The sequence below is a fragment of the Gasterosteus aculeatus genome, chromosome 11 (genome assembly GCF_964276395.1).
Source record: "Gasterosteus aculeatus chromosome 11, fGasAcu3.hap1.1, whole genome shotgun sequence".
Lineage (NCBI taxonomy): Eukaryota > Metazoa > Chordata > Actinopteri > Perciformes > Gasterosteidae > Gasterosteus > Gasterosteus aculeatus.
This window is the reverse complement of record NC_135699.1, coordinates 1,007,310-1,033,500: the sequence shown is the minus strand read 5'-3', so window position 1 is coordinate 1,033,500 and position 26,191 is coordinate 1,007,310. Positions and strand designations below refer to the sequence as shown.

The 26,191-nt window shown below is 44.5% G+C and overlaps 1 protein-coding gene across 5 annotated transcripts; it reads right to left on the bottom strand.

Annotated features, from left to right (window-relative positions):
- Window positions 1–409: 409 nt before the first annotated feature.
- Window positions 410–23,891, bottom strand: ap2a1 (adaptor related protein complex 2 subunit alpha 1). 5 transcript variants are annotated; one of them, XM_078084347.1, is made up of 22 exons: window positions 23,066–23,884; window positions 15,292–15,503; window positions 12,679–12,872; window positions 12,438–12,567; window positions 12,218–12,319; window positions 11,485–11,744; window positions 9,907–10,075; window positions 9,295–9,432; window positions 8,947–9,129; window positions 8,714–8,811; window positions 8,406–8,637; window positions 8,012–8,200; window positions 7,770–7,924; window positions 5,953–6,015; window positions 4,703–4,765; window positions 3,777–3,859; window positions 3,553–3,632; window positions 3,129–3,262; window positions 2,596–2,712; window positions 2,438–2,507; window positions 2,185–2,319; window positions 410–1,932 (listed from the first exon to the last, which is right to left on the bottom strand). In XM_078084347.1, the coding sequence occupies exons 1-22, from the start codon at window positions 23,130–23,132 to the stop codon at window positions 1,855–1,857; spliced, it is 2,952 nt and encodes a 983-aa protein (XP_077940473.1). In that variant the 5' UTR covers window positions 23,133–23,884; the 3' UTR covers window positions 410–1,854. The 5 variants fall into 5 exon arrangements, with proteins under 5 accessions (XP_077940473.1, XP_077940474.1, XP_077940475.1 ...); XM_078084348.1 differs by lacking the exon at window positions 5,953–6,015; XM_078084349.1 differs by lacking the exons at window positions 4,703–4,765; window positions 5,953–6,015 and having other exon boundaries at window positions 23,066–23,891.
- Between the last annotated feature and the right edge of the window lie 2,300 nt (window positions 23,892–26,191).

The window sequence follows — 26,191 nt, the reverse complement described above, 5'->3', positions numbered from 1 at the left end:
TGACGGCTTGTACAAGCGCTCATATTTACGCATTTCTTCCCACAAAAGTTCTTCAATCTGATCCGTTCTCTCGTAAACATCCTTTGTTTTAATAATGGCGGTATCGGGCTGTGAAAGCGGAAATGTGAGACTCCGTAAAGGACGTAGTTAGCGGACCAATCGCAGCCTGGTGCGCTGCGGGAGACTCGACGCAAGTCTAGATAAATGTCTCGAAACACGCAAGGACGTGTGAAAAGCGACGCAAGGGACTCTGCGTCGCTCTGAAAACGCAGAAGCATAAACCAGGCTTCAGAATGACGTCTCTTTGTGTGCAAGTCGTTGGTTTGAATTGGAGGCCATCGCGTCATGTAGGAGAGAACCTTTGGTCACCATCACGTGACACGGAGGCAATGAGACAGGAGGCGTCATATCGGATATATGGCATAGTTTTACTTTCACATTTTTTCATTACAGAGTAAATCTTAATTCTAACAGGTATTGGACAGGTTCTTAACACCGATACATGAGGCTGCATTAGCTAGTGGATACTGCACACACACGCGCGCGCACACACACACGCGCACACACACACGCGCACACACACACAGAATGACTACGTTTTCCACCACAAAGTTCAATATTCTGGGATTGCCGTGCAGCCACAGAATGTCATGTGACCATGTATTAGAAATGTCTTTCGGCTTATTTTCTTACCTGCTGACAACCACATTCTCTCGCACACGCACACACACACACACACACACACACACTGTCCCCTGTAGTTGTAATGGACATCTGAGTCTTACATCCTGTCCTCGCCTACAACATCCGTGCTTGTCCACGAGAGGAAGCCCAGGGAGGAGCTGGAAAGCTGTGGACGCATGGATCTAAACATTTAGTGTAGTGGTTGTGCACACATCACGTTTCCTTCCCCATGTCTCTTGAATAGATGCATCTGCTTTTATGTATATATGAATAAGCATAATGTGGTGCATCTAGGATGCCGACTCAGACGCTTCCCAAAGCTTTTCAATGGCAAGTACCTGGAACCATCCCGGGTCAGATGGGTGAGGGTCCACTCTGGGCCATCGTTCTACTCAAGAGACTTTGATATGGGAATGTCTCCTAAAAGGGATAAAGTAATACACTGGCACGTATTTACACACACAACGACATGAACTACTTCTTTGAAATGAAAGGCTGCCATTAAAAGGCTCCAAGGAGAGGGGTCATTCAGGGGAATCACGCTGGGGGCCCCAAAGAGGCTCCCAGCGCCTTAAGTGCATGGTCGCAGGGAATGCTTGACGGAAACGAGTGGGCCCATCAGAGTCCTGAGCAGGTCTCCCTTCATCAGCACAACCACAGGGAATCATGGAGGCCTCATTACAACGTGTTGGAAATGAGTGCACCGTTTAATTCAACACCTTCACTCATTTGACTTCAAGGAATGTTCACCATATTTAGATGCTGTGTGTGTCTCTCTCTTCTCTCTCGCACACACACACACACACACACGCACACACACTGCATCATCACTACTATAGTCAGGATGGAGCAGAATTACCTCCAGCACAACCATGGGACCAACACACACACACACACACACACACACGCCCCAGCAAAACAGGTAAACACAACAAAAACAAGAATGTAGCATCATGTTAATAAACAAGTAGAAGATGAACAGGAATCAGAATCTGGGACGAGAATAACGACCATAATGTTGCCGCTGCTGCTAGCAGTGGCTGCTTTTCCCTTATATAGGTTACACCTTTTACTCAAAGATTTTTTGTTGGGGGGGGGGGGGGAGAAGACTCCGGAGAAAGGACGCTGGTGGGGAGGGTGGGAGCACTGGTCACGGAGGAGGTCTGGACTCTAGAACTGCTGGGCCAGCAGCTCGCAGAGACGCAGGGACACGGAGTCCTTGCTGCAGCGCAGAGTGAGACGGTACATCTGCGAGCACACAGAGCGAGGGGGGGTCAGGGAAGCGCTTATCACTCCGGATGAGCACACGTGGGAAGCCGTATGCCTCCTCTGCCAGTCAGACAATGGAGCAGCATGTCGATCTACGGCTGAATACTAATGCATCAGGACTTTGGTCCTGGGTCAGCGCTCGCTGCACCAGCCACATTGTTCAGGTGTGTGCAAAGGAAGGTTTCTGTTCTTGTGACTCTCGCGTGGGCTAAAGGAGGAGGTGCGTAGTACCTGTGCCTGGCCGTTGGGCTCCAGTCTCAGCAGGCAGCCCACCTGCTGGCCCTTTGTCTGGATCACTCCAGCACACACGTAGTTCTCTGGGTTGGGATCCACGTCGTCCAGCAGGGCCGTTCCTAGTCCCAGGAGCTGCGCACAAACACCAAATGTGCATTACAGGGACACCAGGATCCAAGCGTGTATTGAAAAGGACTAATCAACGTGGCTTATGTAGAATGCAGACTACGTAAAGTGAATAAAGACGTACTTTAGCCTTGAGGACTTCCGTGTCCATGCTGTGGTTAGCCTTGAAGATCTTCTGTGCTTCTTGTTGAGGCCTGGGGAGGGTTAACGAGGACGTTTCTACATCACCGGGGCACCAAAATGTACGGACCCCCCCACCCCCCCCCCACCACCACCACTCACTGGCTGAGCTGTTTCCAGCGCTGGAAGAAGTCGTGGGAAGTCATCTCAGTGGGCTGGAAGAACTTGTTGATGGTGACTGGCAGCTTGAGGCTCAGGTTCTGCAGAGCGCCGCCGTACCTGAGCGTAAGCCACAAAGACAGAGACCGCCATGTTTGCGTTTCAATGCACGTCCATTTGTGCCGTTGTGGTTTCGGCCAAAAAGGAGGAAGAAAATTATTTGTCGCATTCCAACGCTAATTAAACGGAAACAAGTGCTAATTTGACAGAACCTTTTAGATTTCTAAATAAATAGGTGTGCTCAAAAGTACCAACGCTAACATAACTAAACGGATGTAGCTTTTCACACATTAACGTCCTGCAATGTTCTTGAAAGAATGTACAAAGCATGTTCAAAGTACGGCTGCTCAGAATTCTGACCTTTATAAACTTTGTGTGAAACGAAAGCGAGCTTTCTGTCGTTATTACGCCCCTTACAGGAACTAAGCCTGCACAGCTGGTGCTCACATTGTGCCCCACTGCTTGTTGGTGCTCACCTGAACTTGATGTTGAGCAGTGGGGCCTCAGAGAAGTCAGTCAGGCACTCGATGTTGAGGACCTGTTGGATCTGGGCTCCGCCCTCCACCACCGGTTCCACTGGTTTGGTCTGAACGTTGAGCTGTGGCTGGTGGTCAAGGGCCGTGAGGACACCACAGATCATCTGACGTACTAAAGACACATTCTTTCTTCATATAGAAAAGTTCAATGTGTAACTGTTTACATCGTTCTTTATTGCCAATAAGGGAAACGGATAATAACGTGACTTGAGAAGATGAGATCTTGCGTTTCTATAACATCTGAGGACTGGTTTCCAGGAACATCTCAATGTGCCGTTCTCTCTTCAGCACCTTCTAGTTCGGTCCGATGCAGAAGAACCTGAAAGCAGACGGCGCGTAGAATGGAAAGGATATGAGACTGGAGCTCCCCAGGACAGCTGACGGTGGTGGTGAAGCTGGCGAACTGCACCGACGTCTTGTTCCCGTAGAATAAGTACATCCTCCCTGGAAGAGACGTGGCCCGGGTGTTACAGCAGGTAGCGTGTTCTCATGACGTGAGGATACTTAAAGACCCCCGATGGGCTGCCAGCACACGGCCTGGTGACCTGGGGAGTGGTGGCGGGTGGAGGGGGCGGAGCTTGTGCTCACCTAGATTCTGACGATATTCGGACTTGATGCCAATCTGTAGCAGCTGATTCTCAAACAGGACCCCGTTGTTCTTGCACACAAACCTACGGGATGAAGCAGTAAAGGGGGAGTCAACAGGACTGAGGTTTGCTTTCACATTTTCAGAAAATAAATACATCAACTTGATGAGAATAATTCAGCAGCTAAACAGAGTTTGCTCTCATCTTTGTTGCGTGTCCTGCAACTTTTAGAAAGTGACTCCTTACACATAGTTAGAAATAATAATGCATGAAAAGCCCAACTTGGCTCGAAAGGAGGTTTCACGTGGACAAGATGAGCTGCCGTCTTGCGTTGAGCCAGTGACACCCGCAGATCCTCTGATCAGCTGTTAGTAAGATCCAATCATTTCACAATAACACGCTACGAGTCCAGCATGGCGCCGCGTCAGTGCAGCATCCTTTGAAACTGGGAGAGTCACATGTATGGAGGAAAAAAACATACACGCAAACTCATAAGGGGTGAAAAAGGGGACAACGTCATGGCCTCGTTTGCGTCACTGTATTGGACAACAACTGTAATGCACCGCAGTGACACCAGGAGAGTCGCTACATTTGTCGCTAGTCGCTTTGGACTTAAAGAAAATCCCCAAGAGGGTTTGGGGATTCACCCATTAGTTGGCAGCACTGATCTGGAGGGAAAGGATGAACCGTCGGAGGGGAAGGACGACGCTGCAGAGACCTCAGCGCTGACTCGTCACATCACAGATGCTTAATGAAGACGGGGACATCACCTCCTCTCCTCGTCTCACGCCAATCTCAGCAACGCCGCCACCCCTCCGAAATGAAACCTCTTGGGACCGACACGACTCACGCGGACGACCTATTTTGGTCTCAAAACTGCGAAGTTGGCCGAAAAGGAACAAGTTTGCAGGTATGTAAAAAGCTTACTTGTTGAGGAGTTCGTCTGCCTCAGACAGAAGAGTAGCAGGATCCTCAGAAGGAGGAGCAGAGCTGAGAGACCCCAGGACAGCACATGGATGGAGAGACAGAGATGGAGACAGACGAAGGGATGCAGCAGAAATGAGATGAACAAGCGTCCATTCGACGGCGGGACAGAGATTGTTCAAGACAAACGAGAAGAAGAAAGGAGGATAAAATGCAGAGTTGTTAGTAAAAGCCGTTTGTACAGAAGTCATTCCACAATAAAAAGGTACGCGACACCAAATAAGAAATACTCATCCAGCCCGTTCTTATTGTAAGAAGACTGAATAGCAAATGAAATAACGGACGGTTTGTATGCAGAGTGGGTGATCTCATCTGAAATGTGGAGACGATGCCTCCCTGTGACACGGGTCACATGCACATGAAGCTTCATGCCGTGAACACACCGACCAGGGTTTGACTGGAGCTCTTGTAATGACGTCGCCTCATGTTCATATTTGCATGCTGGTTCCTTCTGAGAGCAGTGATGGACTCTTTTATCAGCTAGTGGAACATTGGATCATCATGTTGCTGATGCTCCCCGGTGGGCTGCACATCTGGATGGAGTATCTTGTGCTGCGTTCACACCAGAAGCGGAGCCAAATACTCCGACGGCTTTATGTGTTACGTCTTCACGGAGGACGTCTACGGAGACGAGCCGGTAAAGCGTGGCGGAAACTTGCCTCGCCTTTGGTGTGAACGCAGCAGTCAGAATGAGGAGACTTGTATTCACATCTTTCATCAATAGTAGCAACATGACCATTGAGCCTTTGTTTCATAGCTGCATCCACAGTCAGATTGGGGACAATGTAAGACCCCCTTGCCGCACCCCTTACTTGAAAAATAAATGCATCTCAAGTAATAAAACTGGAGTTGAACAGTGCACAAACTTACATTTCCACATTTAACAGAATGTTTTTAAACCATTTTCTGTGTCGCACCGTGTCTTTCTGATCGCATCTCTGTCTGTCTGTCTCCCTCCCTCCCTCTCCCTCAGTCTACCCCTCGGATTGGTGACCCCCCCGAGTCCCCCACTAAGACAAGGTCTTCTTTCCCCCCACATGTGGCTCATCTGTTCTCATGGCCCACTGAGCACACCAGCCTTGTGCTCCATTATGCAGCGTTGGTGTGTTTATTGGTCATGGAGCTGCCCGTCCAGTGGGGTCTCACACGGTTAGAGAAGGAAACACGTCTGTAGTTCACTACTGAGCCCTTACTCTGAGTCACCACAGCCCTCCACCAATAGGGAACCAGAGGTCTCAGTGGGCGGTTCCAGATCTCTGTCAGTGTCCAATCACGGTTGAGGACACACACACACACACACACACACACACACACACACACACACACACACACACACACACACACACACACACACACACACACACACACACACACACACACACACACACACACACACACACACACACAGAGAGAGAGAAGGGAAGAAGAGAAACAGACAAAAGACAGTCACATACACAGCAAGATTAAAGAGCACACATGTGTAGTGGACCTGCCAACCACGAGGAAGAGACCACGCCACCTGCTAAGCTGACTGGGGTCCTTCACTAGTTTGTACTTTTACCGTCCTGAATAGAGCCATGATGTCATTATAACATGATGTACTACTTGTAGGAAGTAGTACAGGTAAACGCAGCTAACTGAAGGAGGAGGCACTGATTCATACAGAACACAAACGTGTCCAGGTTGACAGGTCCACATAAGACAAAGAGGAAGACAGGCGGCACAGAGCCAGTTGCAGAGTGGTCAAACAGCAAGCACACCGCTACCATCACAACTACACTCAGCGGCCACTTTATTAGGGACACTCGTTCCACTGCCCGTTGCTAATCATCCAATCACATGGCAGCAGCTCAATGCTGCAGTTCACAATGGGGACGAAAGGGAATCGAGTGACTAATGTGGAGGGTTGTGGGTGCAGACGGGTCTGAGTGTGTCACAAACTGCTCGTCTACTGGGGTTTAAACACACAACCATCTCTGGGTTCACACGCAATGGTCCCAGAAAGAGAAAGTACCCAGCAGACTGTTTCCACATGATAGAAAGACAACAGGAACTTAAACAAGCACCCGTTACAACCAAGGAACGCAACCACGGCCCCCACCAGGCGCAGCTCCTGTCCGCTGACGGCAGGAACCTACAACCTGCACAGGCTCCCCAATGGGACAGCATTGGTCTGATGGGTGTCCAGGTGAGCCGGGACCTTCACGTGGGGGGCTCAGGATGTGGAGCAAACATCCTGCCCCGTATCAGCGCTTCGGGCTGCAGCTGGTCGTGTGGGGGAGATTTTTTTAGTACCACTGAGCAAGGCTTGGACTCCCCACGCCGGGCCAACACAGCACCTTTGTGCTGGTGGACCGTGAATGCGATCTTGTCGATACGGACCAACATCTGTGAGGAACGTTATTGAAAGCCCAACAAAGAATGAAGGCAGTTCTGAGGGCAAAGGGGGTGGTGCTAATAACGTGGCCGCTGAGTGTATATACCAGAACACATGAAGACAATCATTCATCTCCACGGGCGCCAGTTCACGGGAGACCAGTTCAGCCCAATCTAGAATGAGAGCCGCTCGTCTAACAGGCCGCGTGCTCCCTCCTCATTCTGCTGTGGTTGGGACGTGTCTGGACCCCCCATGGGGGCGAATCCCCAGCCAGTGAGCAGTGTCCCGCCCCTTCTCACTCCCAGGTTCGTAACGCTCATCAGCGTGCAGCCCCCCCTCTGCTGTGCAGCACACGGAGCCCCGTCAGTGAGGAGCGCATGTGTGCATTGCTACTTTAGAAAGCTCCCTCCCCCTCCCTCTCCCCCTCTCTCCCCCTAATAATAACTACTGTGTTGTCCCTAACAACCCACAATGCAAGTCTGTGGGTTACTGTGGGATGACCTGCCTCCCGTTTGTCTGAGCAAATGAACAATACCGCCCTGGAAATGACAGATAACTCAGTTTAATGTTCATTCGCTCAATGTGTAGCTAAATCAAAGACACTATCATGTGCTTTGCTGTCCGACTCCTCACCTGAGGAAGCCGTCGTCGTTGACGGCGGCAGAGGGTGCAGCAGGCCCTGCTTCAGAGAACACATCCACCAACAGGCTGCCGGCGCTGGTTGGAGCAGCACTCATGGGGGCTGCTGAGCGCATCCCTAGCAGGTCTGCGGATGGTGACGGGGTGGACTGGAAAACAAAAGAAACTTGCAGTCCATCCGTTCCATGACACCGGAGTACAGCGTTACAGTGGCTGGTGGAAGAACGTCTGCTTACTGCATTGGAGGCCGACATGGCAGCCGAGTCTGGCCCCCGCTCGCCCCCCCCGTTCAACTCCCCGCCCTCCCGTTTGCCATCTTCCAGGTCAGGCACAGAAACAGCACCCGGCCCCTTCTTCTTCTTCAGCTTGGCCAAGATTGACGACTCCCTCTCTGGGAAAGGCGGCATCTCCTCCAGGACAGTGGCCTGAAGGAAGCGAGAGGACAACCGAGGGTTTGGACTGAAGCAAGTGATGTCATGTGACGTGGGAATATGGGAAACATTACTACTGTATGCCAGTTCATTTCACGTTGCACACGAACATGGAGCCTGGCTGTTATTAGCTGCCTAGCAATGCTTCCATGGAGTCTTTGTTCCTGGAGCCGAGCAGAGCGTATTGATCAGAACTCACCAGGACATCAGTGCTGGCGATGGAAGAAAGTTTCAGGTACTCGACAGCACGCTGCTGCAGCTCCACATCAGAGTTGCGGATCTGGCTGTCGCAGCGCAGCACCTCTTGGATGGTGGCCTTGGTCTCCGGGAACAGGTTGATGAACTTGATGTAGGCCGACAGCAGCAGGGCGCGGGTCGGCACCGAGCACAGGTGGAACTTGGAGTGGAGAAGGTTGAACTGGACCAGGGGGCTGGATCAAAGGACGCCACCGTTACCAAACACCGCTTCAACAGGCAGCAGAGCCCGTGCAGTTAAAGCCGACATACCTGGAGCGCGGGTCACCAGCAATGAGGTTACCAAACTCTCCCAGAATGTAGCCTCCGACCTTCACCATGTTCTCGTGGCAGGCGGGGGCCTGCAGGGCCTGCAAGACACGGTGACTCGACTTACGCTCTCCTATTCGCAGCACCAGCGTAGCAAATACCAAGCGCAGCTCAACTCATGATGAAACCAAAAAAGGTCTTAAAAATAACTTGTAGGTTGGGTTATGCAGCGCTACCTCAAAGACCGTCTTGGCGGCGTAGCCCTGCACGTCGTCCCGGTTGATGACGATCTGGATGACGCGGTACCACACCTCTTCGCTGACGTAGTCGCCAGCAATGCGGATGAGGTTGAGAATGGTGTCTACGTACCAGGAGTAATCCACTGCATACTTCTCTGCTAGGATGGCCACTTTCAGCACCTGAGGGGAGGGAAGGCAGATCACGGCTGCATCGGTCGGGTGGATCCTTTAGGACACTGCTCTTTTGTTTGCTTTCTCTGAATCCGTTTGGGGTTCACCAGATGACAGTGGACATTTAGAGAGGAATGTAATGGGGAACAAAATGAAGTTAATCTTGAGACCCACCATCTCTTCTCTGATGGAGTAGTCTGCGGTCTCCAGGTAGCTGAGCATCTCGGCTACAATCTGCTTGGCATTGCTGCGGTCGCACATGGCATACAGCAGATCGGCTGCCCTCTGCCGGACACTCACATCCCTCTCCGTCTGCCGGGGACACAGGGGGACAGGATGCTTAGCCTCCTGCTAACCAACGTGCTGCTTTTCAAAACAGGCGACACGTTATATATCGTGGTAACTACTGGAAGTGCCAAACATGAAATGGCACATGAGCATGTTTCTTACTTACGTTGGTTATTGAAATGATGAGAAGGTAACACATCAGGCCTCCATTTGGAGTACAAGGCAGTCTGCTTGCTCACGCCACATTATCCTACCGCTGGTCTACTGAAGCATTTTGCGGTTTGCGAGACTTTGGGCATATCAGTTGGGATATGAGTGCACCTGCTTGTCTTATTCAGTATTCTGCATTGGGCACAACATATAAGTTGGCTTGACCCGTCTGTGCTCGGGGTCATCAGGGTTAGCGCTGGGCTCTGGTCCCACTGTAGTGTGTGGTTGTGAAGTGTGGTACGGTGTAGACTAGAACACACTGCCCAGTGTGGGAGTGGAAGAGCCCACCTTTAGAGCGTTGATGACGGTCTCGATGTGGGTCTTGACGGCTTCGTGGGAAAACTCGGAGCTGGCCAGAGTGCACATGCTCTCCAGCGCCAGGTAGCGCAGGTTGGTCTCTCTGTGCTGCAGGAACTGGCCCAGCTGGTTGCAGGCTCGCACCAGCAGGTTTGGCTCACTGCGGAACAGAAACCCAGCCACGAAGACCTCAGGCGTCATTTCGCAACAATAAAAACAAGAGTAAAAGAAAAGTTTGACGAAATGTATTTTTTGAGGTTTTTCATTGTGAATTGATGCAATGATCCGTAAACCCACCACGACATCGATCAGAATTTAGAGTAAAGGTTACTAGAGTATAGTTACTGCACAGGAACTATTTTGTTTCCATTGGTGACTTCGTATCAGAAACAACCGACGTGAGGAGTCCCCCAAGGTTCGATCTTAGGGCCGACTTTATTCAACATCTACATGCTCCCACTAGGACAAATCATGCAAAGAAATAAAATTGACCACCATTGCTACGCTGATGACACCCAAATCTATGTAGCCCTATCACCAATAGATCTTCTGTGCCAGTGCATTGAGCAAATCAAAGACTGGATGTGTCAAAATGTCCTACAACTAAATAAAGACAAAACTGAGATCATTGTATTTGGTGCTAAAAAAGAAAGGTTTAAAGTAACCCAACACCTTCACTCTCTGTCCCTGAAAACATCAAATAAAGCCAGAAATCTGGGGGTTATTATGGATTCAGATTTACACTTGGAGAGTCGCATCAAATCAGTAACACAATCGGCCTACTGCCACCTCAAAAATGTAGCACGACTTAGAGGGCTCATGTCAGCTCAAAACTCAGAAACACTTGTACATGCCTTTATAACTAGTAGGCTAGACTATTGTAATGGTCTCCTTGCAGGTCTCCCCAATAAAAACTGTCAGGCAGCTCCAGCTTGTTCAGAACGCTGCTGCTAGAGTTCTAACAAAGACCAAAAAATGTGAGCACATTACACCAATTCTTAAATCCTTACATTGGCTCCCAGTATGTCAGAGAATTCATTTCAAAATCCTACTGCTCACATATAAATCACTACATGGTTCAGGGCCAAAGTATATCACTGATATGCTTCCACTACATAAGCCTTCAAGATCACTAAGATCTTCTGACACCAATCTGTTAGTGATTCCCAGAGTAAATACAAATCATGGGAAAGCATCATTTAGTTACTACGCAACAAACAGCTGGAATAAACTTCCTGAAGATTTAAGAATTGCCCCAACTCTGACCACGTTTAAAACAAGACTGAAAACGTATGTTCAGCTTCGCCTTCTGCTAAATTTGACCTACATTGCACTTTTAACCTGTGCCTTTAATTAAACAATTTAAATAAGACTTTAATTTATGTTTTTAATTGTCTTTTAATTCCTGCATTTTATTTCACTTTATTGTATGAAATGTTATGATGTGAAGCACTTTGAGTCTGCCTTGTGTATGAAAAGCGCTATACAAATAAACTTGCCTTGCAATTCTTCCCTGGCAGACACACGCGGCCCATCATCACACCAAAGGTCCTTTACCTGCACACTCACCTGTCATAGTGGATGATCAGCGAGATGGCCTCAAACAAGATAGCATTCTTGGCGTTGGAGTGCTGCACCTTCTTGGACTTGGGTGGCTCCTGGGCCTTATTGAGGATGGTTTCCAGACACTCCACCAGCCGGCCTTTGACAGCGCCGTCTTCTGGTGGAGGGTAGCACTGCAGCAGGCGCAGCAGCTTGCAAGAGAGCCACGGCGCTGGGACAAAGTAGTAGGTGTAATCCTGTAAATCGGTGGAGGCCGACGACACAATCTGGAGAGACAGAATATTTCACAGGAATTATTATGGCACGTCAAAAGTGAACCCTGCGACTGTCATGGCAAAGTGCAGCTCACTCTATAAAGTTTACCGTATACACACTGTCGTAAACATGGGAATCAAGTCAGGTTGAAAATGATTACCAGAAATAAAGATTTTACTAAGTAAAGTGCACAGATAAGACTACACAGGGAAGCCTCATTTTGGTTGGAACAATGATACAAAACAGTGCTTTCAATGTTTTATAAAACATTTTTAACTGTCAGGAATGAAGGCTGGCAGGGGAAAGCACGACGATCTTAACACATTAGAAAATCTATTTTACCGAAACCATCAGAATCGGGTGGATAGAAAAGAGTATTATGCAGAATAACTGGATTCCCCGAAAGGTCCACAATCCTTCACACAAGTTCCCTTTATGATGCATTGCTCACGACACAAATGTAACCACACACACACACACTCACCCTGCTGAGTCGGGAAACTGCTAAGGAAACACAGGTCTTGAACTCATCTGGATTCTTCTGGCTCAGACATGTGATCAGAGAGATGGCTGCAGTCACCACACCCTGCAGCAAAGGACACACTGCTTTTAACGACACAAGCTCCAACGCAACAAAGTCAACGTCAATTAGAGACGCACAAAGAAACGGCATCATGTGACCGCATTGACGTGCGAGTGCTCACCATGTGTTGGTCGTTGAGCAGGTGCACCACGCGGGACGTCCACTCCCCCATCAGCACCAGGTCAGGAGAGGTCTTGTAGAGGCGCAGCAGACACAGGGCAGCAGACTGCTTCACGCTGTCCATCGTATCACTGCGGTGAGTCACGTTCACGGCGCACGCGGCCAAGTACGCCACAGTGAGAAAGTTATGAGAAAGAGAAAGGGGGAAGCTGTGGATGGTTTCCATTCATTTCACCACTCACCCGGCAACCAGGATGCGAGGGATCTCACTGGCGAAGGCCTCGGCCATCTCGCGGCTTCCCACGTTGGCAATGCAGTGGAGCGCCAAGCACATGAAGGTGGGGTTGCGGCTGGACAGGTCATTCTTGATGGCGTTGTTGATCAGACGGATCAGCTCACTGTTGCTGTTTACCAGCACGGAGATGAACAGGTAACCCTACATCGACAGAACAAGAGAGCAACGGCATCAGGACCAGCGAGACGCTCAGCGTGTCCTCCGATAGAGATCATGAGGAGATAGTGATACTGATGGACAGCTTGAGAGGCGTCCGCTCTAATGCTCAACTGAACCGCTTTCTCATACAAACAGTGTACAGTCTCACCCCCTCGTTAACCTGTACTGACTGGATCAGTGTGAAACACTACAGTCATTGCGTAGTCGATGTGTTGCTGTACGTCAGAACTCTGCTATGCACGTGGAAAATTGGCAGTTGTTTCAAATATTTAGCGTAATGCAAATAATGATGAATGCGGTAGACGCGCTTGAATATCTGCAGCCCTGCAGCAACCGACAGAATCACCGTTTGTCAAACACATTCAGAAAGAAGGCAGAAGCAAAGAGGAGGGGTCCCTGTGAGGGGGGTGGGCTTTGGTGGCCAAGTTACTCAGAACAATGAATGCATGCATCCAAAGACTAACACACATAATGGATGCACTTCCTATTTGCAAAGCGTTTCCCTCAATGGTCCACGACAAGCAGCACCGACAACCACACACCCCCTTACACTTATTACACCTCGTCCCCACATTCAGCCTAGACGGGCAGAGGCAGGGGAGGGACGGGGGCTCTGGGGATCTTTGAGCTTATGAATGTGAAGGGACGGATTCTACTGGACCTTGGCACCTGCCAGCGCAGCTCTGTTTACCATCTCGTGAATTGTTTGCCTTAAAACGAGTCCGTCATCCCTGAATCGATGAAACGCTGGAAAAGCTTCACGATACGTTTGTTCCTGGTGGGAATGACATGCGTCTCTCAGACAGGGCCCACTCGTCTCAGCGGACATGTTGCTACAGCAGTCAGCTCTACAAATAAACATTCAAACTCAGCATCTTTCAGCTGACTCGACATTTCCTGTTCCTGAGAAAACGGTCCGCCGCTACAGGAAGCAGTGAGTGTGTGAGGGATCTGTTCTGCTTTATCATGAGAACATTAAACCGCGTGTGCATCTTTCAAATTGGATTCAAAGGGACTCATTGATTCGCTATGGGATTGAAAGAGGTATTGCACTCTAAATGATTTGTGCTCTGATGAAAACACATTACCGTGATAATATTGTCTTTATCCAACAGCCTTCCTCACACTATACTAGGCTGACCTCAGGGCCTTCCTCTGTGAGTGACATCTCACGCTTCGCATCAAATAATGTGGATATTGATCAGAGACCTTGTTTTCGTAACCAATAAGTCTTTGTGTCTCAAGCTCACTACCGCATGAAAACATTAAACGATAGTATGAAATACTATAGTCCAACTGCTAACCGTTAGCCAATAATGCTACATTGTGAACAAGAGCTGTGCATCTAATTGGAAGCAGAGCCGCTACATTATGGTGTGTTCAGGCTCTACTTCAGTGTACATGAGAAATACACAGGCTAATAATACATCACCACCTTACTTTTGACTTTGCCACATGGAGCAGAGCGTGTGCCATTAACCGCAGGGTTGGCGGTTCGAGCCCCGGCTGCATTGCTTGACGGCAGCACGCGGAGCGGGATGGGTTACATGCACAACATGATTTCCCTGTGGGTACTTTATTCCTTCTTTTATCCACAGACATATACAATAGATATTAGAAGGCATATAGTAGTATTCATCTTTTATATGTTGCATTAAGGACATCAACGCATGTCTTTGCATCTCTACCAACCCCATTTAGCCTGTGACTGGGCCGGGTCGTCGGGTACTGGAGGTCAGCTGATAGCTGCAGCACTACGGTACGTTCAGTGTTTGTAATGACACACGGGTCAATGACTGAACGGTGTTTGCTAAAACATTTGATGTGATACACCTCATGTAACCAAACCAACTGTCCCAAACTTGCATGCTGCGTATACTGCAGCACGAGGCTATTGAAAAGCTTATTTTCATTCATAGCAGGGCCTACCAGACGTCACCTGGCCGGGCGTTAAATTGCGTAAATAGGAATGAGACGGCACTTTGCTGTCACGTCAGATCACCAAGACAAAGTCAAAAAATAGGATTTCCAATTGAGGGTATGTATTTAATACTTTTTACCCCCTGATTTGAACGTCTTTTAGGGTCTTACCTCATGAAACGAGGTCATTTTAAATGGTGTATTAGGTTTTCTTATCATAATTGCCTCATTGACTGGGTAGGTGAATAAACATGGGCTGGTTTTCTCCATCCACACGCTCCGCCCTTTGTGTGTTACGCCTCGTGGAGGGTGCAGACTGGGCGCATGTCTCCCATGCAGTCACGCATCTATAGAAACTCTGAATGTATACACATGTTTTAGAAAGTAAGAACCACAAGGAGTCAACTTTGCAGGTCATTTGAAGGTGCAAAGCTCCATGAACCAAAGATGCTGCAACACAGAGAACCAGTGGGAGACTTACGATCTGTTTCTCCGTGTACTTGTTGGAGCTCAGCAGGTTGACAGCCTCCATGTGTCCAAAGTCAATGTCGTGTCCAAGCAGGAAGATGAAGAGCAGCTTGCAGACATATTTCTTCTTGCTGTAGCCATCGAGAGCCTTGTCCCCTTTAAACTTGGAGCGAATGTTGGCCAGCTCTTTGTTAATCCGTTTGATCTCGGCTTCCTTGCTCTTACCTGACAGGGGAGACAAAGTAGAAGCGTGTAAGGATTTTTAAAAACACAAAGGTCTCCTTTCTGACCCCACATCTTCAGCACAGATGGCCTCATCTAACGAATCTGTGTGATCACGTATGAACCCGCGCTGCCTCGTGGGTTCCTTCTCCGATCGGGACTTGATAGATATGCTTCTATCTCAATTTGTCTCAATAATAAAAGTATGCCATAAGATTTTTTATTTGCAAAGAATATATATAATGAATTTATTAATAGCAAAGAGCACTGACTTGAACAAAACCAATTGTTACCAACAAGTTTAAACAAAAGCTCTCTGTATGCAGCCAAACTGGGCTTACAATTAACACTCAGTCATTTCAATTCCAACTCGTCTTATTAAGTTGACGGATTGATGATGAGATGGAAGCGGAAGTCAAGAGAAAGAGGCAATACTTGTTAGTAGGGGGGGCCATGACCCACAGTCAGCGGGAAGTCGGCCCATGTTGGGAGGATTAGTGTAAATGCTTTAAATTACTTTAAAAAAGGAAAGGTTGAAGAAGAAAGAGCTCACGGACCACGGACCAAAACGATGAGCATCAAAGAAGCCTCGTCATGCCAAAGACGTCCCAACCTGGCAACTCGTGGCAGAACCGCCATGGTAATATTTACAGCAAGCACATTTCAAAACGACCACTTCTTTTCTCTTCTCTTCCGTTCAGGGTGCAGCTGACAACACCGCAGCTTTAAAATAAAATTCAACCATTTTTATTGTGGGGTATTCATAGGAAAATAGCAGTGCTTTGTTAGCAGCTATTCAACAAGTATCCTTGTAGAGCAGAAAAGAAGAAATGTCTTATTGTTAAGAATGTAGCGATTGAAATGTAATGTGTCTGACCACTATTCAAATACCTGCTGTGACGCCGCCACATGCGTGTAAGTGAAGGAACATTCAAATTGATACCGTACATGCAAGAAAAAGTCAATAAGCGTTTCCATCAGCAGGAGATTGATGGAGACAGTGCACCTAATTTGTATAGTTGGATTGTCTTCCACAAATGACACGGTTCATATGTCACGGCGTCACCAGGAGGGAGCAGCGTGCATTCCACCCACACTGCCGGATGAGGGCACAGCCAATGGTTGCAATGCATTTGATGCATATTTAAAGGTAAAACGTCTAGTCAACTGTGCATGGGTTAAATTTGCAAGTGCAACTCAAGATGGACACGAATGTACGGAAGCCCATTTCTGCCACAAAAAGAAAAAAGTTAGAAAGTCGAAATGATGAGGTAAAAAGTCGAAATGATGACTTGGTTGGTGAATACGGTCTACGGAGTTTAACAACTTCTCGCTGAGCAGCTGTTAAACCAGGAAGTCCAAATCTGTGAATATCTTGCCAACTTTAGCGAACTGTAAACGTTCTACGGACACTTCCACTCACTCCACCCTCATAACAAACAGGGACGTCTGACTTTTAGCGGAATCTAAATTATGTTTTACACCTTTCTGAGTCCGAAATAAATCAAACTTCTAGGGAGATAAGATACGTTGCGGGTGATATTTATTCCGTAGTTATCGTGATTGGTAACGATTGAAGTCCTGAAGAGAGTTCTCTCTTTATTGAACCAGTGTTGCCAATTTCTCAATGAAGAAAGACGCCGCAGAATTCAATTTTTATCTCATAATTTCGACTTCCATACAAATGTCGTGACAAGCTACAGCAAAAACAATTACTTCCACCACTTTGGACAGTTGGAATTGTGCATGGACACTGGAAGAAAACACTTTGCTTTGCTTTTGAACACTGAACCAAAACAGCGTGGTTTCAGAGCACAGGACAAAGTGCCGTAACAGAGGACGTTACTCCGTCCCCGCCGTGTCCCGTTTCACAGACGTGGACAGTGCGGCTTGTTCTACTCTTCAGACCAGCCAACCTCCGACCCTCCAGGTCCTCATTCACCCACCGACGACAGGACGTACACGACATTCACACACTGCAGGCACGGCTACGCAACGGGGTGAAGTGCCTTGCCCGAGGACACGTCCCCATGGACGCCAGCCAGTCAGCCAGAGAATTGGGTTTTGTGCTGTTTAACAATGAAAAAATAAAAGTATGGCATCCATCCATGTATCCGACATTGTTCCAGATGCTCACTGCTGTTTCACATTTTCTGTCAAAAGCATCAGCGATCAAATTGAACAGTCAACATGAAGAGTTACACAATGAACTTAATGGAGCCAAACAGCTGCATAAATGAGGGCAAATCTAGATGTGCGATTACAAATTCAGCCTATTTTTAATTGTTTAAATGCAAACGCTCAAGACCAGGGCAGAGTTCCTGGATCTTGTCTGCTAGCTGCTGATTCAAGCACAAGGGGGTTTGCACCAGAGAGCAGAACTTCTCTGCTGGTCAAATATATTCCCATCCAACCCTAACTGGAGAATATACGAGTCACAATACACAATTTTGCATTGATATCGCTACAACACAACTATCAACTTTTAAATTGTATCCTTTCAACAGTAGTGCTAATCCATACAGCTTTCATCCAAGAGATGGAGACACAATTAAAAGACCTGTAAATAAACGATTAGCTGACATTTCTCCAGCTTGACAGCTTTAGTGTTTAACATTATTTAGTGTCCTAATCTCCAGTCAGAGCTGCGGGGGGACGAAGACCTTCTTTACAGAACAATAACCCTTACTTCTAAATGACTGCAATAGACAAAGAGCAGCAGGGCTCAGAGCGTCAATGTACACGTTTTATTTCAATCACAACTAGTACACAACATCACTATTGCAGCCAAACCAACGTCTGATGTGGAACGATTACTGGGAGCACATGCTGCTGTATTATGGTGGCAGTTATTATGTTATATAGCATTATGGTGGCAGTTATTATGTTATATAGCATTATGGTGGCAGTTATTATGTTATATAGCATTATGGTGGCAGTTATTATGTTATATAGCATTATGGTGGCAGTTATTATGTTATATAGCATTATGGTGGCAGTTATTATGTTATATAGCATTATGGTGGCAGTTATTATGTTATATAGCATTATGGTGGCAGTTATTATGTTATATAGCATTATGGTGGCAGTTATTATGTTATATAGCATTATGGTGGCAGTTATTATGTTATATAGCATTATGGTGGCAGTTATTATGTTATATAGCATTATGGTGGCAGTTATTATGTTATATAGCATTATGGTGGCAGTTATTATGTTATATAGCATTATGGTGGCAGTTATTATGTTATATAGCATTATGGTGGCAGTTATTATGTTATATAGCATTATGGTGGCAGTTATTATGTTATATAGCATTATGGTGGCAGTTATTATGTTATATAGCATTATGGTGGTAGTTATTATGTTATATAGCATTATGGTGGCAGTTATTATGTTATATAGCATTATGGTGGCAGTTATTATGTTATATAGCATTATGGTGGCAGTTATTATGTTATATAGCATTATGGTGGCAGTTATTATGTTATATAGCATTATGGTGGTAGTTATTATGTTATATAGCATTATGGTGGTAGTTATTATGTTATATAGCATTATGGTGGCAGTTATTATGTTATATAGCATTATGGTGGCAGTTATTATGTTATATAGCATTATGGTGGCAGTTATTATGTTATATAGCATTATGGTGGCAGTTATTATGTTATATAGCATTATGGTGGCAGTTATTATGTTATATAGCATTATGGTGGCAGTTATTATGTTATATAGCATTATGGTGGCAGTTATTATGTTATATAGCATTATGGTGGCAGTTATGTTATATAGCATTATGGTGGCAGTTATGTTATATAGTATTATGGTGGTAGTTATTATATTATATAGCATTATGGTGGTAGTTATTATGTTATATAGCATTATGGTGGCAGTTATGTTATATAGCATTATGGTGGTAGTTATTATGTTATATAGCATTATGGTGGCAGTTATGTTATATAGCATTATGGTGGCAGTTATGTTATATAGCATTATGGTGGCAGTTATGTTATATAGTATTATGGTGGTAGTTATTATATTATATAGCATTATGGTGGCAGTTATTATGTTATATAGCATTATGGTGGCAGTTATGTTATATAGCATTATGGTGGCAGTTATGTTATATAGCATTATGGTGGCAGTTATGTTATATAGTATTATGGTGGTAGTTATTATATTATATAGCATTATGGTGGTAGTTATTATGTTATATAGCATTATGGTGGCAGTTATTACGTTATATAGCATTATGGTGGCAGTTATTATGTTATATAGCATTATGGTGGCAGTTATTACGTTATATAGCATTATGGTGGCAGTTATGTTATATAGCATTATGGTGGCAGTTATGTTATATAGCATTATGGTGGTAGTTATTATGTTTAATAGCATTATGGTGGCAGTTATGTTATATAGTATTATGGTGGCAGTTATGTTATATAGCATTATGGTGGTAGTTATTATGTTTAATAGCATTATGGTGGCAGTTATGTTATATAGTATTATGCGGCAGTATATGATATAGTATTATAGTGGTAGTTATTATATTATATAGTATTATAGTGTTATATAGCATTGTGGTGGTAGTAATTATTATGTTATATAGCATTATGGTGGTAGTTATTATGTTATATAGCATTATGGTGGCAGTAATTATTACGTTATATAGTATTATAGTGGTAGTTATTATATAGTATTATAGTGGTAGTTATTATATTATATAGTATTATAGTGTTATATAGCATTGTGGTGGTAGTAGTTATATTATATAGCTTAATGGTGGTAGTAGTTATTATATTATATAGTATTATAGTGGTAGTTATTATGTTGTATAGCATTACGGTGGTAGTAGTTATTATATTACATAGCTTAATGGTGGTAGTAATTATTATGATATATAGTATTATAGTGTAGTTATATAGTATTATAGTGGTAGTAATTATTATGTTATATAGCATTATGGTGGTAGTTATTATGTTATATAGTATTATAGTGGTAGTTATTATATTATATAGTATTAGCGTTATATAGCTTTGTGGTGGTAGTTATTATATTATATAGTATTATAGTGGTAGTTATTATGTTGTATAGCATTACGGTGGTAGTAGTTATTATATTACATAGCTTAATGGTGGTAGTAGTTATTATATTATATAGTATTATAGTGGTAGTTATTATGTTGTATAGCATTACGGTGGTAGTAGTTATTATATTACATAGCTTAATGGTGGTAGTAGTTATTATATTATATAGTATTATAGTGGTAGTTATTATGTTGTATAGCATTACGGTGGTAGTAGTTATTATATTACATAGCTTAATGGTGGTAGTAGTTATTATATTACATAGCTTAATGGTGGTAGTAGTTATTATATTACATAGCTTAATGGTGGTAGTAGTTATTATATTACATAGCTTAATGGTGGTAGTAGTTATTATATTACATAGCTTAATGGTGGTAGTAGTTATTATATTACATAGCTTAATGGTGGTAGTAGTTATTATATTACATAGCTTAATGGTGGTAGTAGTTATTACATTACATAGCTTAATGGTGGTAGTAGTTATTACATTACATAGCTTAATGGTGGTAGTAGTTATTACATTACATAGCTTAATGGTGGTAGTAGTTATTACATAGCTTAATGGTGGTAGTAGTTATTATATAGCTTAATGGTGGTAGTAGTTATTATATAGCTTAATGGTGGTAGTAGTTATTATATAGCTTAATGGTGGTAGTAGTTATTATATAGCTTAATGGTGGTAGTAGTTATTATATTATATAGCTTAATGGTGGTAGTAGTTATTACATTATATAGCTTAATGGTGGTAGTAGTTATTACATTATATAGCTTAATGGTGGTAGTAGTTATTACATAGCTTAATGGTGGTAGTAGTTATTACATAGCTTAATGGTGGTAGTAGTTATTACATAGCTTAATGGTGGTAGTAGTTATTATATAGCTTAATGGTGGTAGTAGTTATTATATAGCTTAATGGTGGTAGTAGTTATTATATAGCTTAATGGTGGTAGTAGTTATTATATTATATAGCTTAATGGTGGTAGTAGTTATTATATTATATAGCTTAATGGTGGTAGTAGTTATTATATTATATAGCTTAATGGTGGTAGTAGTTATTACATAGCTTAATGGTGGTAGTAGTTATTACATAGCTTAATGGTGGTAGTAGTTATTACATAGCTTAATGGTGGTAGTAGTTATTATATAGCTTAATGGTGGTAGTAGTTATTATATAGCTTAATGGTGGTAGTAGTTATTATATTATATAGCTTAATGGTGGTAGTAGTTATTATATTATATAGTTTAATGGTGGTAGTAGTTATTATATTATATAGCTTAATGGTGGTAGTAGTTATTATATTATATAGCTTAATGGTGGTAGTAGTTATTACATTACATAGCTTAATGGTGGTAGTAGTTATTACATAGCTTAATGGTGGTAGTAGTTATTACATAGCTTAATGGTGGTAGTAGTTATTACATAGCTTAATGGTGGTAGTAGTTATTACATAGCTTAATGGTGGTAGTAGTTATTACATAGCTTAATGGTGGTAGTAGTTATTATATAGCTTAATGGTGGTAGTAGTTATTATATAGCTTAATGGTGGTAGTAGTTATTATATTACATAGCTCAATGGTGGTAGTAGTTATTATATTACATAGCTTAATGGTGGTAGTAGTTATTATATTACATAGCTTAATGGTGGTAGTAGTTATTATATTATATAGCTTAATGGTGGTAGTAGTTATTATATTATATAGCTTAATGGTGGTAGTAGTTATTATATTACATAGCTTAATGGTGGTAGTAGTTATTATATAGCTTAATGGTGGTAGTAGTTATTATATAGCTTAATGGTGGTAGTAGTTATTATATAGCTTAATGGTGGTAGTAGTTATTATATAGCTTAATGGTGGTAGTAGTTATTATATTATATAGCTTAATGGTGGTAGTAGTTATTATATTATATAGCTTAATGGTGGTAGTAGTTATTATATTATATAGCTTAATGGTGGTAGTTACAGTAAACAGAGTGTACCAAGCAGAGTAAACATTCACAGATGTTTCCATCACGGCCGATAGAGACACTGTGGATCAGGGTAACTAGCAGGCTGCGTTGTATCCTTGTGGGAAACTCTCAGGCATTTAATGCCGTGATGAGCCACACAGACATTCCTGTACACGCAAACCACAGGCCTTTAATTATACACCTGAACAACGCAAAGTCCGCTAGATCTGCTGCTGCCTTCGGGTTTCCTACGGAGGAATAAGTCCGTCTGCTGACTTCTATGTGGAAATAAAGAAACGTTCGCTGCTTTTCAACTGCGAAATGAACCTCGGTTCCAAATCCCCGTGCAGACACCCGGGTGTTTAACATCATAAATGTGGCGTGTGGTGAGATGGTCGGGAGACAGAAAGCCGCCGTTTCTTAATTGTTCCGTGAAGAGGAAACGTGATCCTGCGGCCCCGTTACGCGTTACACGTCTTCAGCAACACAAGCACGAGCCAGTGACAACAAGGACAGAAATATCACTTACAGTTTCTTATGTCCGAGATGAAAACGGCTAATCCGCGCATTCCATCTCCTTTCGACACCGCCGGCATTCTCGCAGGATTCGGTCTTCTTCTCTTCGGCCTTCGCGGTGGTGAAACGGACTGACGTCGGTGAGCGCTTCGCACCGGACGTTCCGGGGTGACGTTAGCCGACTACTCGGTAGCTCGAGCCGCGCGCTAACGTTGTAGCTTTGCGATCGGCTGCTCGCTACCAAACGCGGTGTCTGCCGGCGGGCCGCTAGCTGGGGTAGCTTCACTGGAGAGGCTGATCAACCAGCAGCAGGAGACATTGACGTTACCCCCGTTAACTGGCTCGCTTCCGCTGGCTAACACAAGCTAAAGTTATTTCATTCAATCCTTATCTAACGCTAGCTGAGATTAGATGCGACGCACAAAACACCGAATGTGGACAAATCACTCGATGTAAAGCCACCGACCAGTTGGACGTCTCGGAGATTAAGGCGGTCAGATGTGTTGGCGGAATTAGTGTCCGAAAATATAACATCAAGTTACTCCGAGTCAAGCAGCCGGGAGCTAGCTTAACAGCTAGCTAGCTATGTCATTCGAGGGCTGCAGCACATCAGCGGCTGACCGGAATGAAGTCGACGGTCTTAACAGCCAGTCGGCGATATGGGATGATCTCTCTATCACGCTCCTGGTGTGCTAAATAAAGCGTGCTGTGCAATAGATGTCCGTTCTAATTCTCCAGACTCCGCTCAGCGGATGGATGTGGCTCGTGACAGCAAATCCCACCGCGTGACCGCGCGACGCACTCCCGCACGCGCACGTTACGTTGACTAAGTGGCGCTCGGCGCTGATTGGCGGGAGCCGTGGTTACGCTGCCGGGCCGATACGACTGAGATCTCCCACTGCGCCCAAAAGCTGCCAGGCCACGGCCACTGGAGTCTCCAAAGACAGACACCGGGGACACGGGGACACACGTAGGGACACTGTGTAGAAAGTTCCATCAGCTCTGGCATTGAGCTCCGTTAATTGACATGCATGTTCGTCATCAATGATTGATCTCTGCTCGACCGTTTTCCTTGACTAACATATTATGCGCTGAGGAGTGGGTACGCGTCGGTTCATCGTGTATTTGAATGCTGATGGGTTTTTGTAGTACAGTTGTCCATTCATTGGATCATATGTCAGTTTCACCAATTGGCGGAGGAGAAGATTGAGTGCTTTCATCACTGGTTAAGTTTGTTTTTTCCCATTGGCTGTGGCTTTACATTGCTGTCTTCATAATGTATGTCCCCTGACTAATTCATTATGGATCTCAACCATATGTTTATCAATGGCCTGTTCATTGTACTAGAGTTCCTTTACATTGAAAAACAACGTGAACTGATTTCCCCTTGACCTCGTGAAGTACTGTAGAATATCCCTATGAGACTCCCTCCCACATCAAGGATCAAAGAGGGTGAAAAAAACACATGAAATCGGACGATATTTGTTCATCTATTCATGAAATATAAAATATTGATTAAAAAAATGTGAAACACTATTTTAAAGGAACTCTCATTTTATAAGGAAAGAGCCTGAAAGATACTCAAATCAGAGAGTGAAACATGTTGAATAAATACCCTCAATTGTAAGTCATAATGTTGTCTGGGTGATGTGACACGTGTACACCATTTAAAGCCCCCACAGACTCTCACACTCACCTGGTAGGTGATGCCAGGTGAAGTCCTCAGGGGTTCAGGGTTTAGAGTTCAGGGGGGAGGTTGGGATTGGATCTTGCTATACTGGCTAACTTCTTGATTCCCATGGTAGCATTTCTATTTCTGATTTAAAGCATCAGTGTTTTCTGCATATTCATCAGCAAACTGTGTCGTTAAGTGGGTTTGAAGTTAACACGATGCAAATCTCATAAGAGTCATGTTTGAAACAACAAAATGAACATTGTTCCATCTTTTTTAAACGGTGAAAGTAATCTGGCAGTGTATTTAGGGGCCTGGAACATGGCGCAGGACAAAGAGCCGGCTGTGCAGAGGACATGGGGTCATTAATATTAAATTGAGATTAAGGGTAGTTATTGAGCCATACTCAACACCAGTGATGGACATGCCTGCTGAAGTTTAATACGTTCAAGACGGATGAAAAAGATTCCGGTCATCAGACAACTGACGACTGGCTTTTCTTTTGCAAAAAAGAAAGACGCTAAAAATGTGTTGTTCACATCTTGTTAGTTGGGAGTTGGATATTTTGGAAGTTTGGCTATGCATTGGGAAGAGGAACATCGATAGGGAACATTTTAATGTCTCCTCCAAATTCTGATTCAGTTCTCACCAGCCAACAGATCCTTAAATTCCAACAGTGTATTTCAAAGTATAGTCTATTACAAGATGAATCAATGTATGTCAAACACGTCCTGCATTTCATTTTGAAGGGAAATAGTCCTTTCCACAAGTCAAATTAATTAAATGAAATGATCAGAGCAGAGGTAACGTGTATGAAGCAGTGGAAGAGTGGGAAACTGAACTAAAGTAAGGGTGTCGGCACTATTTAAAGAAAATACTCAATGGTCGGAACAGATAGGTTGAGAAAATAGGTGACTTTTTTTGAATATACAGTATATCTTTTTAAATATGTTTTATTGGTTTTCACAGTTTTATCCCGGCAGGGAAGAAGATTCACACATGTCAGAGGGCAATTATAATTGAGATTTAAAACCTCATTCCCAACCCAAACGCTGAGCAAGGAGTGTTGTGAAAGCTACGACCACACTGGCTTTATTTGATAAGCGGCCACGGACTTTCTCTGGTATTAAGCCAAATGGTGCACAAATTGGGTCCCAGTCAGATTGGACTGCAAATATAAGCTTTAAACATAGGCGGAGGATTTCGGGCCAGAACATGTGTATCAGGTCTGCTGGCCATTCTTTACATCGGGGGTTTCATTGGAAATGAACCAAAAGTGTTTCGTACAAAGCTCCTGATCTGCAAGTAGCGAAAGAAATTGTTCCTTGGTAGATCATAGATTTGTGATAATTTGGTGAATGAAGCAAAGGTGTCTTCTATGTATAAATGATGGATCGATCTGATCCCTTTATCAAGCCATAGAGTAAATGCATTATCTGCACAGGAGGGAATAAACATGTGATTCAA

Excerpts from the sequence above, each read along its gene's own strand:
- ap2a1 (XM_078084347.1), bottom strand. The coding sequence starts at position 23,132 with ATGCCGGCGGTGTCGAAAGGAGATGGAATGCGCGGATTAGCCGTTTTC. Across the intron at positions 9,433-9,906 it reads CCGTCATCAACGCTCTAAAG|ACGGAGAGGGATGTGAGTGT; the intron begins GTGGGCTCTTCC and ends TGTCCCCGGCAG. Across the intron at positions 2,320-2,437 it reads CGGAAGTCCTCAAGGCTAAA|CTCCTGGGACTAGGAACGGC; the intron begins GTACGTCTTTAT and ends GTTTGTGCGCAG.